The following is an 18,463-nucleotide window of genomic DNA, read 5'->3' as shown; positions in this document are numbered from 1 at the left end:
AGAATTTCAGGGAGAAGTGGTCTCAGGACACAGGACCTCTCCCACCTTGGGGCACAGTCTGTTCCTCCTGCCCCAGGAGGCACAGCTCTAACTGGCCATCACACCTCATCTAGTGCAGTGCCAAAGCACAGGGGCAGTCATGACATGCAACAACATACACTTGTGGCTGTTCTAGAGAAAAGGGGCAAATCCTGCACAGAGAAGGAAAAAGGAAAATTCCACACATATAAGCAAGAGGCAATTTCCTTAAAATATTTAGCAAATAATTATTTAATTGCATGATGTAACTTTGATCTAGCATACAACACATAGCTACAGCTTTATCACCCATTACTACAGCCTTCATTTTCACCCCATACACATCAATGCAAAAACTCCAAACCTCACTGAGAGAGCTGAGGCAGCATCTGTGAAAAACCCCAAAGCCACAGTTCCTGGAGCACCCTAATGGCCCTTGCACAAGCAATGTCTGTTCTCAAAGGCTGCTCAGCTGCCCTTTTCTGAATCATGCACTCAGGACACTTGTATTCCTCTGCACATCTCACAACATTAGTTTGAATAAGCAAAAGTCAAAACTGAAAGACTTCTTCTCATATTAAATAAATTAGAATCTAGGGCAATAGAAACCCAAAGATCTGGATTGTAAACCACACACTAAAAATAAAAATGTCTTGATATCGATTCAGCCGAATGAAAAACAAGATAAAGAACAAATTTTAATCTTATTATGAGTGTATTTAATACTAAAATTTGCATCTGCAGAGAAATGTTCCCTTGGAAATTTATCATAGCTTAACCACAGATTAAAGTTAACAATTCATAATTCACACTTAAAATGCACAATAAACATTTTACCTGAAAGTGCACAGTACAGTTTTTACTAAACCAGAACACAAAAAATATTTTCTCCTTTCATGAAGGAGATAATATTAATCTGTTGTTCCCATTAGAATCATATAAATACATGTGCAAGTCATAGATAAAGGTTTTGTAAATAGCAAATGTAAATACATTAGCATGGAATAACACTGGACCAACCCTTTTGGCAATGGCAGTTTGTACACAGCTGCATCAAAGTTCAATGTAGAATATATAATTTAACAATGCACATATTGACAAACTTTTCCCTCTTTTATGCTACACAAAATGCTAAAAGTATTATCTTCTAGGTGACAATGGCTTTACTGAGGTTATTGACAGACAGTTGATTTGGGACATAAAAATACAAGAGCAATAGGACATAAAAGAAGCCAATATTGGAAGAACTTTCAACACTTTTGGAAAACCTTGCTTAGAAAATGACTGCATTATACAAGAGGAAATATTCTTTGGTATAAAGGAACAGTGCCAATTGTGTACCCAGATTTTTCACTTTCAAGTGAAAGAGCTATCAAAACTGAGTAAAAAACAAAGCCTCTTAAAAGTATAAATAAGGCACACTCAAAATTAAGTTGCACTGTGGTACCACAGAATCTCTACCCAGTTAGACCAAAGGAAAGCACTTTGTAAAATCTAGCAAGACAGAGCTGTACTGGCTTTGGAATGGTAAAAAGTGTAACTGGTAGTGAAGTAAGCAAGCAAAATGTAGAGCATAGCATACAAATGGATTTTACTGTGACAAAGGCTTATGGTCAGGTTCTAAAATTCAGGATTCAGTCCCAGTATAGTCTAAATAAACTCCTGAGCAAAGACCACAACGTGTTTCAAATAGCTTCATCACTGTCAATCAAAAAGTGGCAGTTGCCAGAGAGTGAGACATTAAAAATGGCAAAAGCAGTGTTGTATCATGCAGCAGGTCACCCAGACTAATCAAAACACAGCACATTTTTAACTTGAACAAGACATCATAACTTCCACAAGAAAACACCTTTATCAGTTAGTCTTAGCACTTAATTCTTATGGTCTTGGTGAAAATTAGTTAATTCAGTTAGAAATTTATTTCAGTTTTCTAACTGAAATTTCTAGTTTCAGTTTTCTAACTGAAATTTCTAATTTCAGTTAGAAATTTAGTTAATTCACTGGTATTATAGAATTGGTTGAAGTGCTTTAAAAAGAATAAAAATAATTCACATTTCTCTATTAAAAATATTTTTTTTCCTCTTGAAACTTGCCTTCAGTAATAATTAACTCACATATTAAGACTGATGGAATAGCATTAGCAAGGAACAGCTGGTTATCTTAGAGGGGGCATTTATTAAAATATTTCATGTATTTGCCAAAGTACTGTGCCAGAAAAGCTTATCTGTGCTGCGTGTTGAACAATCTCATGAGTCATCTTTTGCTTTTTCCTTTGGCTAGTGCCTCTGCATAGGTCAGGTGAATAAAGTCGAAGAGTTGCGTGGCATTGGCAGCATTACCCAAAATCTTGGCTAGCTCATCCTTGGACAGCATCACCAGCTCTGCGATGCTTTTAACGTGGGTCATTAAGGCACGGCAGTTCTTTGCATTAACCCCTGGCATTTTCAGCAGGAAGTCCTGAGGCCCAGGGTTGTACTTGTCTGAGTCGGGGAGAATTTCGGAGTCTGCGGTGACGGCCATCGCTGTTTCTGCGTCGGGTTGGGGATGGTTTTGTTTCAACTCTTCAAAGACTTCAGCAGTAGCGTGGGGAGAGGGACACCACAGGATTCGTAGCTTTGGGAAGTGCAGTGTGAGAAGGGTTAGTTTAGAAGTAACATCATTGCTGGAAATTTCTGGCTGTAAAGAGCCCCGTGGGATCAAGGAGAAGGATTTGTTGGGGTCAAATTCAATGAGGAGAACTGGCCGCTTGTAGTAGCGGCACATGGCCACGCACTGCGCGTACAGCCTGCCGTTGTTCAGGGAGCCGATCAGATCGCTGATGCTCTTCCGCTCCACGCAGATGTCAGGGGTTAGAATATAATCCCCAACCTCCAAAGTCACGGGCTCGATGTCGATCCCACGGCGATGGATCAGCGATGGAAGCTCGCTACGGAATTCCCGCATGTCCACGATTATGGTTTGCTGGACACCCTTCTGTTCCTGTCCACCTGAAGAGCAAAATGAACACAGTTATCCCCGTACATCCTGCTCTGGTTGTTTTCCTGTGTCTTGCCAAGGCTTCTGCAATGGATGGACTTCTCATCTTAAGTTATACCTCAAATTCAGCAATACAATAAATAAAGATTTCATTTGATTTTTAACTGTTAGAGAAAAAAATTACTTGCCTAAATATATACTATAGTTTATGGAGCATGCTCTGCAGCTTGGTAGAACTACCATGCTACTTGCTGAAAGCTTGTATAGGTGACAATGAAGGAGATTAAACTGTAGATGAAAATTATTTAAATGAATCAGGGAAATCTTTAAAAGGCTGCCTGCAAAACAAGATAATGAAGCTGATCCCTTTTATTTCCAGCTGTTTCCCACAGAAATACAGCACTTTATTGTGGGAATTACGTGCTGCGCTCTACAGATCTGCAGGACACATAAAAAGACTGCAGCACCAAGGCCACAAAAGATGTAATAGCAAAGATTAGAGAGCATATGGCAAAGGAGAGCAGGATTACAGAAACAACAGTAAAGAAAAACAGGCAGAGGCATAGCATACTCTCAGAGGAAAAGAACAAAAATATGGCTAGAATTGCAACAAAAGAAAAAGGACTACAAAGAAAGTGATCACACCCATAATGTGCAGTTGTTTACCCAGGCAGCATGTTTTGTCAAGATGAAAAGAAATCCCCATCATTTACTAGCTCAAGGACAACACTTCCTTTGACCATCTGTAGACTTCAGTGTCTATGTTTTAATTTATCTTCCTACAAGCAGCACTAGACAGCCTCATAACCAAGAATCTGACGAGGAGCAATCCAAATGGTATCCATCTTAATGGTCAAATACTTCATTAACCTGTACTTTCAAAGGAACCCCCAGTTCATTGTCACTGGGAAGGAATGTTTCTTTAGCATGAAGCCAATGTACAACGTGTCTCTGCCCCAGGCACTTTGAGGGAGATTTAAGGTGCAATAGTTCAGGGACTTTTGGAAAGCTCTGGGCTGCAGGGCTGACGTAGGAGCTGCTCACCTGCTTTGCGTGTGTCAGCAGAGGCAGAGGCAGGTCTGGCATCTCTGAGGAGGTCTAAGTTTGTTTCATCTCTTCCTTCTCTTTCTTCAGGAACAACCATGCTGGCCTTCTCTCTAAGGAACCACAAACACACACACACACTAAAAACTGCAAATACAGGAGTAGAGAAGATTGAAATATTTCAATACCCTTCATCCAGATGTAAAATTATATATAATTTAATACTAAATGCAAGCCCAATCAGAAATGCAATTTTCTCAGTTTTTTTAGTTTTTTCCTTTTACAAAGGAACTAATGACTAGTAAAAGCACTGTAACCTGCTGAGAATGCACTGTCAGTAAAAATACTGTCTTATGCAGTCTAAGGAAATGTTTTGTTTCCTCAACTGACTTAGGTTATAAGAGCTTTAGGAACGATCTTACAAGAAATGTTACCTGCAAAAACACAATTACACAAATGAACTTCATAGACAATTAGGAAAAAATTCAGGTGATGCTGATTAGCCTTTATGTTAATATTAAATCCTGCTAAAATTAATAAACAAAATAGCAGGTGCTCTGAAAAGGAAAGTTTTGACTTTTTGGTGACTCTCAATAGGAAAGTAGTCTTTACATCTGACAAAGAATTGAATTAAAAGTTTATTTAAAGCCTTCACACAGTTAAGAACTTCACTCTATTTAAAATGTCAGCATATTGGGGAATTACATGAAACACTAATTCTAAAGGCAGTTACACTGGGTTACCGAATGAGTTTTTCGAAGGCCTCCTTCTCCTTCCTCAGAGCTGTGAGGTAGCGCTGCTCTTCCGTGGAGCCCCCATAGATGAGGAAATAAACTCTGTAGGTGTAAAAGAGAAAAACAAAAGAGGTCACAAAACTTTGTATTAAGTTAAAAAAATTCACAACCAGTAAATTTAAGGTTAGTAGCAGTAAATGCCTGACTAGTTAATAGCATATTAAATTTTAAGTTTTCTATGTTTTTAATCAGTATGTGACATTTATTCATAAAACTGAGTTTTGCAATTTCCAGGTGTATTAAATACATATACCCAATGTGGTGATCTTTCTGTCAGTTGCTATAACTGCAAATACTAATTTTCTTTATTGTGTTTCCTTTACTTGCTTCTCTGTTACAGTTTCTGAATTACTGGTCTTCAGCATGATGAACATCAGGAAATGTGAAAATTAATTAAACCCAAAATGAATCCTTTTCTTTAAAAATCATATCTTCAGAGATGGTTTAAAATGAGACTACTCCACCTGAAAATGATCTACTGCCACTAAAATCATTGAAGCAGAGATCTTGGAATTGTTTCTTTTTTTAACAGATATGTTTCTGCCGTTAAGGGACTAAATACCTGCTGGAAAGTAAAAATTATCTTTTGGTTACACCAGACATTCTGCTTTTGTTTAAACTGAAGTGCTCAACAGGAACTGGAAGGTAGCTAATGAAAATGAACAGCAGCATGTTCTGCACTGACTGCTGACAGTGCACTTCCAATTTTTTCTTTTCAGACTACAATTACCCTGGCCAAGTCAACTTGCCTCAAAGGCTTCCCAGGCCTGCTTGCCTTGTAGATTTCCAGCTGCCGAACAAAAGTGAGTTCTGCATCATACAGCACAACATATCTGGGTTCTACTTCGTGCAGCACCCGAGTGAGCGCGTAGGGATCCCCACAGCCCTGCAGTGGGTGGATAATTGTCAGTGGGTCCTTGAAAATCCCATAGTAACAATCTGAGGGCAAGCTGAAATCAAAATCTTCAGGAATGATCTCTTCAATGTTGCCTTCTTGGCTACTACTTAATTCTTTGTTGTCTTCCACCTCCACCTCCTCTCTCTTTTCCTCCTCAGTTTTCCCTATCATTTGGATTAGAGTCCGGTCTTGCTGCTTCTTCTGTTTATTTTGTTTTGAAGAAGCTGTCAGTTTGGCTTTTTTGGCTTGAGGCCCTGTGTCTGGTTTGGCATTTCCTTTGGACTTCATGGCTTTTCTGTCCTTAATCCACACTTCTGCAGCTTTCTCGTCCTTTCCGAAGGTTTTGTTATAAAGTCTTGTTAAGAAAGCTTCTGCTCCAGTAATAATATACTCCCTGAGCTGTGCACAGGCTCGGTCATCACTGGCACAGATGAGCACTTGCCCTGCAGTCAAGAAACAATACCATGTTTACAGCCTGTAATGCTGTGCTTCTTATCCAGCTAAAGCACCTCCCGAGCCAATGGCTTGCACTGATCCAAGCCCTGTGCCTGCCAAATGCCTTCACATTCGGCTGCCACAGCTGCTCTGGACTTTGAGAGAATCTAAATTGCATGGCTTTTTGCACCAAAAAAAATTAGAGTAGATCAATGGAAGTTCAACATTCCTTTTTCTTACAATATCTAAATTCATAAAGTTTTCCATCTGACCATTGGAAATGAGGCAGATCCAGTGCGTGTTGAAACATACTCAAACAACTACTCATTTTTAAGATGTGGAATAAGAGAGAACTTAATTTAGACCATTCTAATTTGTCAGCTGTGTTAGAGAGTCTACAAAACACATGTTTCACACAGTATTATTGACATTGGTGAATAACAATTCTCTGCAAGCTGACTCAGATAAACTCCTACAACACTGGGAGAGAGAGCCAGTTCTTACCCAGAGTCAGAACACTGTGGGTGGGAGAAAAGAGCACTTTTTTACCCTTACTATTTCCTAAAATAAAACTTGCTAAATTTTAAGGGAATGAAAAGCCCTAAAATAGGAAAGGCAGCATAGCAGTTAGACTCTCTTCCCTGCCTCTAATCTCTACCTCATTTATATGCAACCCATGCAAAGCAAATTTTCAGGTGCATGAGAAGAATGTGCAAGTTAGAAAGGGTGTAAGACAGAACCCCTATTTTTGTTTTGAACCCAAACTTCAGAAATGAGTGAATGGTGCTTTGATCATTATAAATCTCCATATCTGTTTTATTTGGCTTGGAACTAAGGTATCAGTAGATTACTGAAATGTAACCTAAAATGTTTTTTCAGAATAATGAAGGTTCTTTCCTAAAAAGTATTGCATTGTAGGAACAGCATTTCTCTTTTAGAGCAAGACCTACTAAGAGTTTAATTTTACATAGTTTATGTACATAATGTACAAAAATTCCTCATCTTGAGGCCACAAATTACTAAATTTAAACCAGCTCTTTGATAAAACTACAGAAAAGGGTTAGTTCCTTCTCTCCAAGGTCAAGCAGAAGTACAAACCAGTAGAATTCCTGGAAAACTTGCATAATTTAGTATTCTCTCACCTGGACCGCCAAGGTTGTCACTGTTCTTATTCTCATTTTCAATCTCTTTCAGTACTTCTCTCAGAGCTTCCCATTTTGGGTTACTTTCTAGAACCAATTCCCTTTTCAGTTCTGAAACAAAGTAAGATTGAACATAGCAGCTCTTGCAGGCAAAATATCCTTCAGACTTTAAATCAGTGGTTAGATGTCATTAGTGTGATGGCTGTTGGCACATATGATATTCAACAGCCTACATATGCAACTTGTTATGCTAATGAGGTGGAGAACACTCTTAAATTTAAAAATGGAGATAAATGCTTTTGTGAAGCAAAACAGTGAAGTATTCACTCATTCTTCAATTCTGAAACTCCTGAATATATTTTTTAATAAAAGCAACCACAGCCTCCTACTCTTTCACATAAGATAATAAAGATGAAGCTAAACATCAATGTAATGCAAGAACAATTTCACAAAAGCTCTTCCAGTGATCAGCTGAGCAAGCTTAGGAGAATCCCTACTCTGTGACTCTTTTACGTTGTTTATCATATGCTTTGGGAACTTCGATTATATCTCAATTTATCCCAGCTAACAGACTGAGATCCTGAGCTGTGGAAGTTCATGCAGGGAACCAGAGTACAAGTAATAATATGCAAAGCACTTGGAATCGTGTGACACTCTTAAACTTAAAATTAGGAATGATCAGTACCATTTTCCTTCTTTACATCACGTTTTTCAGAGCCTGAGCCTTTGCCTTTCTGATTCAGTTTCTCATCTGCAATGCGATAAACTCGAGCTCGAGCATTCACAAACATTGAAGTACTGGAGTCAAGGAACAGCCAGCCTGGAGAGGAAATGAGAAGGAAGCAGTAGTAAGTAGTTTGACATCTGCAATGTGTATGTGTTCCAACCCTCTGCAATAAAAGCTCCAGATCTTCAGCTGGAATACCTGCCCTACCTGCTTGCTGTGTAATCACCAGCTTAATAAAAGACAAAAATGTGATGCAAATCTCACTCTGTTAAGTAACAGCAGTTAAGTGGGAAGATGAAAGAATTATCTGTCAATAAAAACCTACGTCCTTATGGCTGGTTGTGTAAAAGCTAATTAGATACTTTCATATGTTTGGGAACGATAATTAAAAACATCAACATTGCACCGTTTCATGCATTAACTTGTATGGTTATTCCATGTTTACCTGAATTCTCACCAAAAGCTTTTTCACTTGCTTTCAGTGACTCCAGGAGATTAAGGAAAGTGACACAATCATACTGGGTTAGATACAGTAGCAAAGTACGGAGGATCTTCAAATCCTGCACCAAAGACTTTGTCTTAGCTCCAAGCTGATGCCAGAGAGGATCTAAATAGTGGCGGATTGTCTGGAAATTAAAATTGGAACGTTTGGAGTGTCAAACATACAGCATTGCATTATAGCTTCTAACAAGCTGAGAATCCACTTTAACTTTACAGGCTCTGGTTTCCCAAAGTTATTGCAGATACCAAAATAAATATGTACTGGTGAGATGTTTGCTAAAATATGGTAACTTATATCAAAACAAAGTTAACATAATATAGATGTCTTTATGAAACACATTTCAGCAATTAGCAGACACATACAATTTAATGCTTTCAATAAATTTTTTCCTCACCATCTAATAATAAAATATTGGTGAAATTATAAAAAAACACCCTTGTTTTACTGGTACTGGCCTGTTGTATTTAGTATCTAGTGTCCTTAGGTACAGAAAAAACCATTATAATGTCATTTAGTTTCCAAAATCAAGATAGGTACCATGAAGATGTGCAACTTATAGACCCCAAGAAAGAACCTTCAAATATTTAAAGTACAGAAGGCCTTCCATACAGATTAAATCAGTTAACCAATAACTGTGTTGCACTATGACAGCTGATTTCACCCTAACAAAAGCATATGTGTGCCACACATTGCAGATCTGTCAAAAATAACAGTGAACCCAAAGTTATTGACATACATAACGATTAAAGATACAGCAGATACATGCATGTGCATATTGTCTAGTACATACAGTGCTGCTTCTACTAGAGAGAATAAAAAACACAAGCAAGAAATTCAAAAGGAAAAGGGGAGAGTATGTGTATGGCAATTACTGATACTTATCTCCAAAGTATTCTGAGCTGAAGTTGCAGCTGTCTTTTTAATAACAGCAGCAACAATTATCATTATAACCATGAATTGAGGTGTTCTTACTCTTGGGACTTTGGAAATGAAGGAAGAACAATAACACCAATACATCAAAAACCCTACTGGCAACTGTCACATCACCATTACATCCCCTTGTACCAGTAATAAACATGTCATGGGAGAACACTCAGCTGCTGCTGGTTATTTATTTTGCAAATAACATTTCTGTCTGCATGGCAGGCACTTTGGAGATCTATATCCTGTTACTTAGACACTGCAGAACAATCAAAATTGTTACCTTGTCAAAAGGTTTAGCAAGAGCATTCTCTAAAGATAGATCTTCTACTTCAAGAGCTGGGTTGTAACGTTTCAGTTCCTTCAGACATGCATTCAGAATGTCCAGGATTGCAGTCTGGATAGCAAGCATAGCAGGGGTCATTGCCACATGAATTTCCACCACTTCAGGTTTATGCTTCTCTAAAAACGAGTGCACTGCTATATGAAATCTAGGAGAAAAACAGCTTCTTAAGATTTACATGGATACTTTTGACTTAGAATTATTCAAAAGTTTGTACAAACTACAATTACAATTATTTAAAATGTAAACAACTAAGTTAATTCCAAAGTAATTTTCTACTGATGTGAAGACTGCAATCTTATGAACAGCCCTGGAAAACCATCTGTTCCACAATTATGACTGTAGTCATTCTAGTCATGTGAGCCTACAGTGCTGGTGAATGATCCATGGAAAATTACTGCACTGGATTCTGCATCATCATCACACATAACAAATATTAAAATTAGCCCAAAAAATCATATAAGGGAGAAACTGGAAGAGGTTCATTGCAATGCCAACCTGCAGGTCCTTGTTGGAAGCCTGTCCTTGGAGCCACTCCAGCAGCACAGATCCAGGGATGCCACCTGACTGTTCCTGACAGGAGGAGGCTCAGAGAACCCCATGGCTGCTGACCTCTACAACTCCATGGACATTTCCCTTACTGCAGCCTGCAGCCCCAGGTCTTTTCATGGAAGTCAAGGAAGGAAATCTAGAGAGCTTCTACTCAACCTTTCCTAGCCCAGGTATGTCCACTTCTACTTCCCTGGGATACTGAAAGACTGTTAAGGAATTTACAATGCAGAGGAGCCATTCCTTAAGAAGGAGTGAAACACATTCCAGCCCGGACCAATGGAACAAATGGGCAGAGCTCCTGCCCAGGGCAAAAGCACTGACTGAGTCATCAGAGTGTTCAGTTCCTTTTGTGGATCTGCTCCTGGAAGACTCCGTGCATGCTGCATTTTGGCAATTGGTTTTTTAACAGTCATCAAGAAATGTTCTTCATACACAGCACAGGTGTGTAAGAAGATTGAAATAATCTGACATGTAGAAAGAGATGCACGGAGTTTCAGAACAGCTGGAAACAAACATGTCCATGAATAGCAGAACTGAGAGACTGTTCTGCTGTTTAGTAAGAGAAGCTTAGGTACTCTTGTTTAGTAAGAGAAGTTTTTCTTAAACTGTAAAGAATGTCACTTTTTGCTGTGATTTCTGTTGACTAACAGGAGAGCTCTGCCATAAGGTTCATTCCTTTAATACAGTCAATTGGAGTCCATTTTCAAAAATACTCTCAGAAATTCAGCATCTTTAAGACTACTTCTGTCAAAATCTGAAAAAATTTTGTTTGGGAATAGAGGAGGGAACACAGATTAGCAGCGTGACTGCATACACCTCATTTCCTTGGGAACCCACTGTAACATCCTTCATCTTTCCTCTAAGTTTAACTCTCCAGTGAAGTAAAGAACTGCCTCACCTTGGCCACAGATAAAGCTTCCCAACAAAAAGATTCTTCATCACTCTTTCCACATGACAAAAGCCAGTGTTAAATGCAACTGCATTATCTGTAAAAGCTTTGATGAAGCCTTGCTTGTTCTTCTGGCGATAAAGTCGCAAGATGAATGCCTCCTGACAGGACTCAATGATTCTGTGTGCTTTGTACACCAAAATACCTGGCAAGAGAAAAAAAATAATCAAGTTTAAAAAAAATAAAAATACAGAAAGGTCCAGGTTTGTACGGATTTTTCCTCACAACTGTCTTATTCTTCTACTGTTGTTTAAATACAGGAATTTAAGTCATCTAAAATGAAGGTTGAACAAACTTTCTGGGGTTGAAACAAGTGACTCCTCAGTTTCAGTACCATGGAATTGCCAAATAACAGAACTGGGTTAATAATGCATCTTTAACAGGAAAAAAGCTTGTGAATGAGTGGCAGGACTTATTAGCTAGGAAAATTCTCTACTCCTGAGGCATAACTTGAACTTGAGTCTTTTAAAAGCAGGAAAAGCAGATGCATGACATAACACATTGTTACAACAAAGCAAGTTTCATGTGTTCAAGGCTGTGATAGTTGAATTCTTTTGTTTAGAGAAATTCTGGAATTACAGACATGTCAAGTAACTTTTTCAACTGTTACTTGAACTGGTAACAGTTCAAGTGTTTACATAATCAAAGAACTTCTGAAAACATTTATTTTGCTTTTCTCTCCCATATTCACACTCAAGGACAGCAAGTATTAACAAATATATGAGTACCTCACCAGTTTTCTTCATGGCTATGGGTGCAGTAGGAATAAAAGACTTATCAAGCACATTTCAATAAAGAGAAATGAAACAAGAGTTTAATTTAATTATGTGGTTGAGGCAAACATTTCTGAAGTTCAAAGTTCACTCAGCCAAGACCTGCTAAACCAAGGCTTGTTTTTTCCTCATGCTAATCATGGTAAACAGAACATTGCATTATTTTCTTCTCCCCCTACTGAATTCAGGCCTATGTGGTATCTGTTCACAGCTTCTAGGGGAATCATAAATGCCTTTCTAAAATGGAAGCAAAGGACATCAAACACCACAGGTTTTATCTTGTGCCTACAGAAGCTAATAAACTTACAGAGCATTTAATTTCTGTAACAAGTCTCCTCAACTCAGCACGCAGCCATTGGTTTTAATATGCCTTTGCTTGCTAAATGAAAAAGCATCCAGAAAATAGACTTCCATACAACTGCTCATCTTTCATAATTAAGTCCTGAAATAATCCACTACAAGGTCTTTTTCTATCTAGATATTGTTAGACCTGTCCTATGAAGCAAATTTTCCCGTACATGATCATCTCTGAATACCTTCCAAATTTTTCAAGATGTGACCCCAGATGGACAGGACAGGAAAGACAGAATTTCTAACAGGTCAGTAAGACTGTGTTTATTGTAATACCTTCCTGCTTATGAAGGGAGTTCACACCTGCTCTGTAAGCCTTGGTAGAAACAACTTGCCACTTTTTACTACACCAGCTTGCATCAGTTTCACTGTGCTGTCAAGCACATAATTTCTACTCTGCTAAAACCACCAGGAATATTTCTGCTTTACTGCAATGAGAATTTCTTACCTTCATTTAGCTGGATTTATGAGTTCCTCAGATGTTATTTCATGCTGATTTTACAAATGACATTTTTAACACCTAGAAAGGCTTTTGCTGTTATCTCCTCATGAAACACTACTACAACATTTTGCTGTACAATCTCACACACAGACAAGGCACACAGACCCAGGTGTTGGGAGGCTGAGAATGAAGCCACCACTCGATTGCAGCTGCTCTCATACCGACCTCTGGTGGCAATGCAAAACCTGTCACAGCTCTGTGGCAATAAAGGACAGCACCAGTTTTAAAACTTTGCAGTATTTCTTCTTTTATTTTTTTTTCCCTTCTTCTTTGGTAGGGTAGAAAGGTAAAGAGAAAGGAGTCAAGGGAAAAAGAGAAATTACCACAGGTTGCCCAGAAAACCTATTCACTTCTTTTGAATTTAGAAATCTGGTGTTCTTCGACTCCAGCCTAAAAGTGTTCAAAATGTTTTACAGTAGAACTTGCTGTAGCTTGACTGAAAGGAAGGAGGTACAGATTCTGAAGCAGAAACTCACATTCTTCTAAGCATACAATATTCAGCTATGTTTAATCATTAAGATGTTAACACTTAAAAAACAGTAAAATATTCTTAAATCCCTGGCTCTTAGAGCTCTCTTTTTCCAGCTCTCCAGGCTATAACAGGGTTTCCACATTAGACAGGAACATAAAAACAAGAGTGGCTGGGGGGAAGGGGAACAGAGAAGGGTAGCTCTTGCATCTTCCATGTATAGCTTCTATATAACTACAAAAGAAGTTTGCAAGCTATTCTCCAAATCTTTACAATTACAGTAACAGCATTACTTCGAAATATTGCTATGTGCATAGCAGCCAAGTGTGTCAATACAAAGGTATTTTTTTATGAGAAGTCATCAGGAGTAATTTGTTAATGCAAAAATATAGGTAGTGTGCATGGCTCATAAAGCGTGACATCTAAAATCTGTTTTAATGACAGGCCAGTGTCCAATAGATCCCAGGACATTATTTCACCAAGTACAATCAATTATTCTTCTTTGAAAGCCTTTTTAAAGTGTATGATTAAATAAAGCTAATGAGTTGAGAGGAAAAAAAAAAAGGAACAAAAGAACTACATATTTGCTCCTTTCACCTCAGTCTTGGTGGGGGGGGGAAAGGACTAATTCTTCAACCTCAATACCTGTTAGTAGAATTCTTCATACAGAATTTTTTTTAAGCTTTGTGTATTTTCAAACAGAACACTCTCACCTTTATTTCATTATGCTCTTACCAGTAATGAGATTGGCAGGAATTCTGTCAGTAAGGAAATCGACCACAAGGATCCGACTGGTTGCAAAGATGACTCCTCCTTGTGTATAAAATTCATATCGAGTATTATTTGCAATTTCATTGGTAACGCGTCGAGGGAGATGAACAACTCCATCTGACCTCAGCTGATCAATAAAATACTCCTAAACCAAACACAATAAAAACACAAGACATTATTGTGGTATCCAGAGAAAGGGATCCATAAAGAACCTTTATTTCACTCTGGTAATTTTATACCTTTATTATACTCTGGTAATTTTGAGGAGCTCTCAAAAACAGATTAAGACATGATAGTATAACATACTAGAAGAAGTCAGAATTATTATGATTTTTTCTTTGACATACTTTCTTCAGTTTCAAACTCATCTAGGTGATTTAAAAAAATCTACATAGTCAATAGTAACTGGACAATACTTACATAAAAATGAGCAACTGACACTTCAGGAGCTTACATTTTCTTATATTTCAATATCTCATTTTCAGAGAAAATGCAATTTTAATACTGCCTTAAGAACAGAGAACTGGGAAGAAATCATCTTTTAGTGCTATCAGCTCATGAGTGTTACTAGGACTTCATTGTGCTGCAGGAGTAGAAATCCAACTGCCCCAATCCCGAATGTGTGTGGTTTGTCAGCTTCCCCAGGACCTGGGGGTGGACAACAAGCTGTCCCTGAGTCAGCAGTGCCTTGTGGCCAAGAACTCCTGGAAGATCCTGGGGTGCATGAGGAAGAGCATTGCCAGCAGGTCGGGGAGGTGACCCTGCCCCTCTGCTCAGCCCTGCTGGGGCACATCTGGAGTGCTGGGTCCAGTTCTGGGCACCTCAGGACAAAAGGGACACGGAGCTGCGGGAGCAGAGGGCGACAGAGAGAAGGAGGGGACTGGAGCCTCTCTCTTGTGAGGAAAGGCTGAAGGAGCTGGGGCTGTTGAGCCTCCAGAGGAGATGGCTGAGAGGAGCCCTCAGCAGCGCCTGTCAGTGGGAGCAGGGAGGGCTCAGAGCAGGGACCGGGCTCTGCTCCCTGGCCCAGCAGTGGCACAGGAGGAACGGGCAGGAACTGATGCCCGGGAAGTTCCACCTGAGCACGAGGAAGAACTTCTTCCCTGAGAGTGCCCGAGCCCTGGGACTGATTGTCCAGACTGGCTGTGGAGGCTCCCTCACTGCAGATATTCCAGAACACCATCTGGACACAATCCTGTGCTGTGTGCTCTGAGTGACCCTGCCTGAGCAGGGAAGCGGGATCGGAGGAGCCACTGTGCTCCCTACCAGCCTGACCGTTCCGTGGTTCTGTGCCGGGGCCGGTGCACAGCGCCCGGCCCGCGCCCCGCGCTGCCCTCACCGGAGCCCGCACACCCTCCCGCCAGACCGGGGAGCCGCTCTGCCGGCCGGGGCAGCCACAGAGCCGCCGGCCAGCCCCGGGACGCGCCCGCCGCAGCCGGGAGGGGAAGGGGCGGGCGCTGGCAGCTGCCCTCACCTCCTCGGCGGGGCTGGTGTTGAGCACGAGCACGAGGCTGGCGGGCTCGCAGTAGAGGCGCAGGAAGCGCAGCAGCAGGCGGTCGATGCCGAGCCCGCGGGCGCACACGACGAGCCCGTCGCGGTGGAAGAGCTCCAGGAAGATCTGGCTCTCGTGCTCCAGCAGCGCCGCCATCGCGGCACCGCTCCCGCGCACGCGCGCGCGCTCCCCGACAGCGCCCCCTGGCGGGCACGCGCGCGGTCCTCCAGGCGGGCGGGTTCCCGGGGCGCGAGGACAGCAGGGTCCCTCAGGGAAATGTCCGTCCCCTCACGGATCCCACCGCGGGCGGGGACGGATCCCACACACGGGCTCCCACTGCGGCCAGATGAGCCTCCGCTTCTCTCCGTGCAGGGAGTGCGTGCCGAGTGGAAATGCGAGGTAGCCGGTCCTCTCCAAGCATTTTGTGTTTGGGTTAGATACGAGGAAAAGGTTTTTCATCCATAGGGTGGGCACTGAACAGGCCCCCCAGGGCAGTGGGCACGGCCCCAAAGCTGACAGTGCTTCAGGAGCGTTTGGACACCGCTCTCAGGCACAGGGCGGGATCGTTAGAGTGTCCTGTGCAGGACCAGGATCGATGGTTCTTATGGGTCCTTCCTACTCAGAATATTCTGTGATTCCATTATTCTTTCCTGGGTAGTTGCATTTTTTAAGCACCAAACCCAAACTCTCCTGAGCATTCCTCTCACAAGTTTCCGTGGTGCCCGCCCCTGTCAGTGCGCACAGTGCGGTTTGTGCGCAGAGGGTGAAGGCGCTCCCCAGAGCTGCTTTCAGAAACAGCTGGAAATGCAGGGCCCTTCTCAGACTTCCCCTGCAATTCAGCCGAGCATCATCACAGAGATCACAGAAGGGTTTGGGATGGAAAGGACCCTCACATCTCCCAGTTCCACGCCCTGCCGTGGCACGGACACCTCCCCGCGGCCCAGGCCGCTCAGAGCCCCCAGGGATGGGTCACGATCCCGCTCTGGAAAGGGGAGGAGGAGCTGCCGCCTTGGTGCGCAGGGCTGGGGGGCTCCTTCCGTCCTGGAACCTGCGCGAAATGTTCCCATCACTCCTATTCACTCTGGGCACCGATTCCAGTTATCTCTGTCAATAATCCCTTCTTTGGGTAAAATGCCGTTGTCAGGCGTTGAGTCAACGGTCAAATATATTCAAATAAACACTTTCAGTTCTTTGTTTCACGCTGTCACCTGTGGGCAGCTGCAGTGGGGGTTCCTTTGGGTTTCTGTGTTTTTCTAATGAGGGAAAATAAAGCACAATCTGCCAATGTGTTCCTTTACTGCACACCGGTTCCAGTCAGCACAGTTAATGAAGAGGCACTTTGCAAAGCATGATTTGTAAATTTTCCACACAGTCAGAATTATGCTAAAGAGCATTTTAAATTAATGTAGGAAAAGTGCAGATTATTTACAATGTATGTCTTTCTATTTTAAAATGCAGTACAGGTCCTCAGGGCAAAGTAGAAAACAAGTCTTTAAAAACAGGCAAAAATTAATAAAATATAGGGACTAGTATTGATTTTTCTCATGCATGTTTCATGTTTATGAAATTTTATGCTGAGACCTGAACAATTTTTTCTTTGCAAGTTGGATCACAATGCTAACTGTTGTGGCAAATACCATGCTGTGATTCTCATTTTTATCTGGCTGCCAATAAGCTCTCTGATGTTTGCTTTTAAAATGCATTTAAGACCATAAAAATGTCAGAAAATCAGTACTGTTTTTGGACAACTTTTCATTTTTGTGGACTGCGGGTCATTTAATTGACTAAAACAAAGACACAGTAACACAATGATTACATTAACATTTATTGCTGGTTTTGAATGCTATGTGGAAAACTGAAGCCCACTAAGGTTACTTCTTTGAGGAATTTCAGTATTCTTCAGAATTGTCCAAATAATTCAGGATTCAGCCATTTCCTTGCCCTACTGTTTCCTACAGGAAGTAGACAGAATGTTTCCTAATGGTCCAGATAAAATATTTCAGGCATCCCTGTATTACAAGTTTTTTTTTTACTCTATATACTTTTATATATTTTTACTTGGGTAAATGTATCACTGTAAAGCTGTTGTGAGATGTCCTTCTTGTGGGTACATATTTGTTAGCCAGCAGAGGGCTGTCATTTCTTACCTTTGGAGACCAGAATTTAGGCCTAAATCTTGCAATTTATTTTTGTGCAATTTTTCTTTGCAAAACACTAGATTAATATTGAAAAAAAAATTCATAAGCACACAAGAAATAACCTGACTAGGAACAAGATAAATAAAAAAGAAATAGCTATTTAATTTTAAATTTGGGAATAATAGGCTGGGAGAATGTTATTCAGGGGAGTGCAGGAACACATTTCTATATCCAACAATCAAGGTTTGGTTTTAATTTTAAACATGTTTTTTATGTAGCTTTTGGTGTTTCATTCCATATATAATAGTAAGCACACACAAATGATAAGTTGCTTTCAAACTGATAGATGATATGAGATGATCAGTGCAGCCCATTATCAACCTCCCAAGGAAGACATTTACTTGTGTATTTTAAAAATGCATTAACAAATCTATTTATTTTATCATATCAACACTAAATGAAAGTCAGGTTAATTGCCTGGTAGTGCAATAGAACAAATCCCTGGAGGGGGGATTAGTATTTGGCTCACTCCTTGTTATTTGGATCAGCAATGTTAATGTTAGTCTTTATGATACACTTTTGACAAGTAATTTGTTTTTAAATTTTAATGTTTACAAGTTATTTCTCATTACTGTGAAAGAGGAAAGTGCTAAAATCATGACTAAGTCA

At 40.5% G+C, this 18,463-nt stretch overlaps 1 protein-coding gene across 1 annotated transcript; it reads right to left on the bottom strand.

The window, feature by feature from the left end:
* Positions 1-252: 252 nt before the first annotated feature.
* ERCC4 (ERCC excision repair 4, endonuclease catalytic subunit) lies at positions 253-15,812 on the bottom strand. Its single transcript, XM_036392721.2, has 11 exons — positions 15,639-15,812; positions 14,132-14,312; positions 11,251-11,446; positions 9,741-9,948; positions 8,480-8,660; positions 7,993-8,127; positions 7,308-7,418; positions 5,582-6,173; positions 4,782-4,874; positions 4,039-4,151; positions 253-3,005 (listed from the first exon to the last, which is right to left on the bottom strand). The coding sequence occupies exons 1-11, from the start codon at positions 15,810-15,812 to the stop codon at positions 2,272-2,274; spliced, it is 2,718 nt and encodes a 905-aa protein (XP_036248614.1). The 3' UTR covers positions 253-2,271.
* Between the last annotated feature and the right edge of the window lie 2,651 nt (positions 15,813-18,463).

Source organism: Molothrus ater, chromosome 16 (genome assembly GCF_012460135.2).
Source record: "Molothrus ater isolate BHLD 08-10-18 breed brown headed cowbird chromosome 16, BPBGC_Mater_1.1, whole genome shotgun sequence".
In the NCBI taxonomy this organism is placed as follows: domain Eukaryota; kingdom Metazoa; phylum Chordata; class Aves; order Passeriformes; family Icteridae; genus Molothrus; species Molothrus ater.
This window is presented reverse-complemented; position numbering and strand designations above follow the sequence as displayed.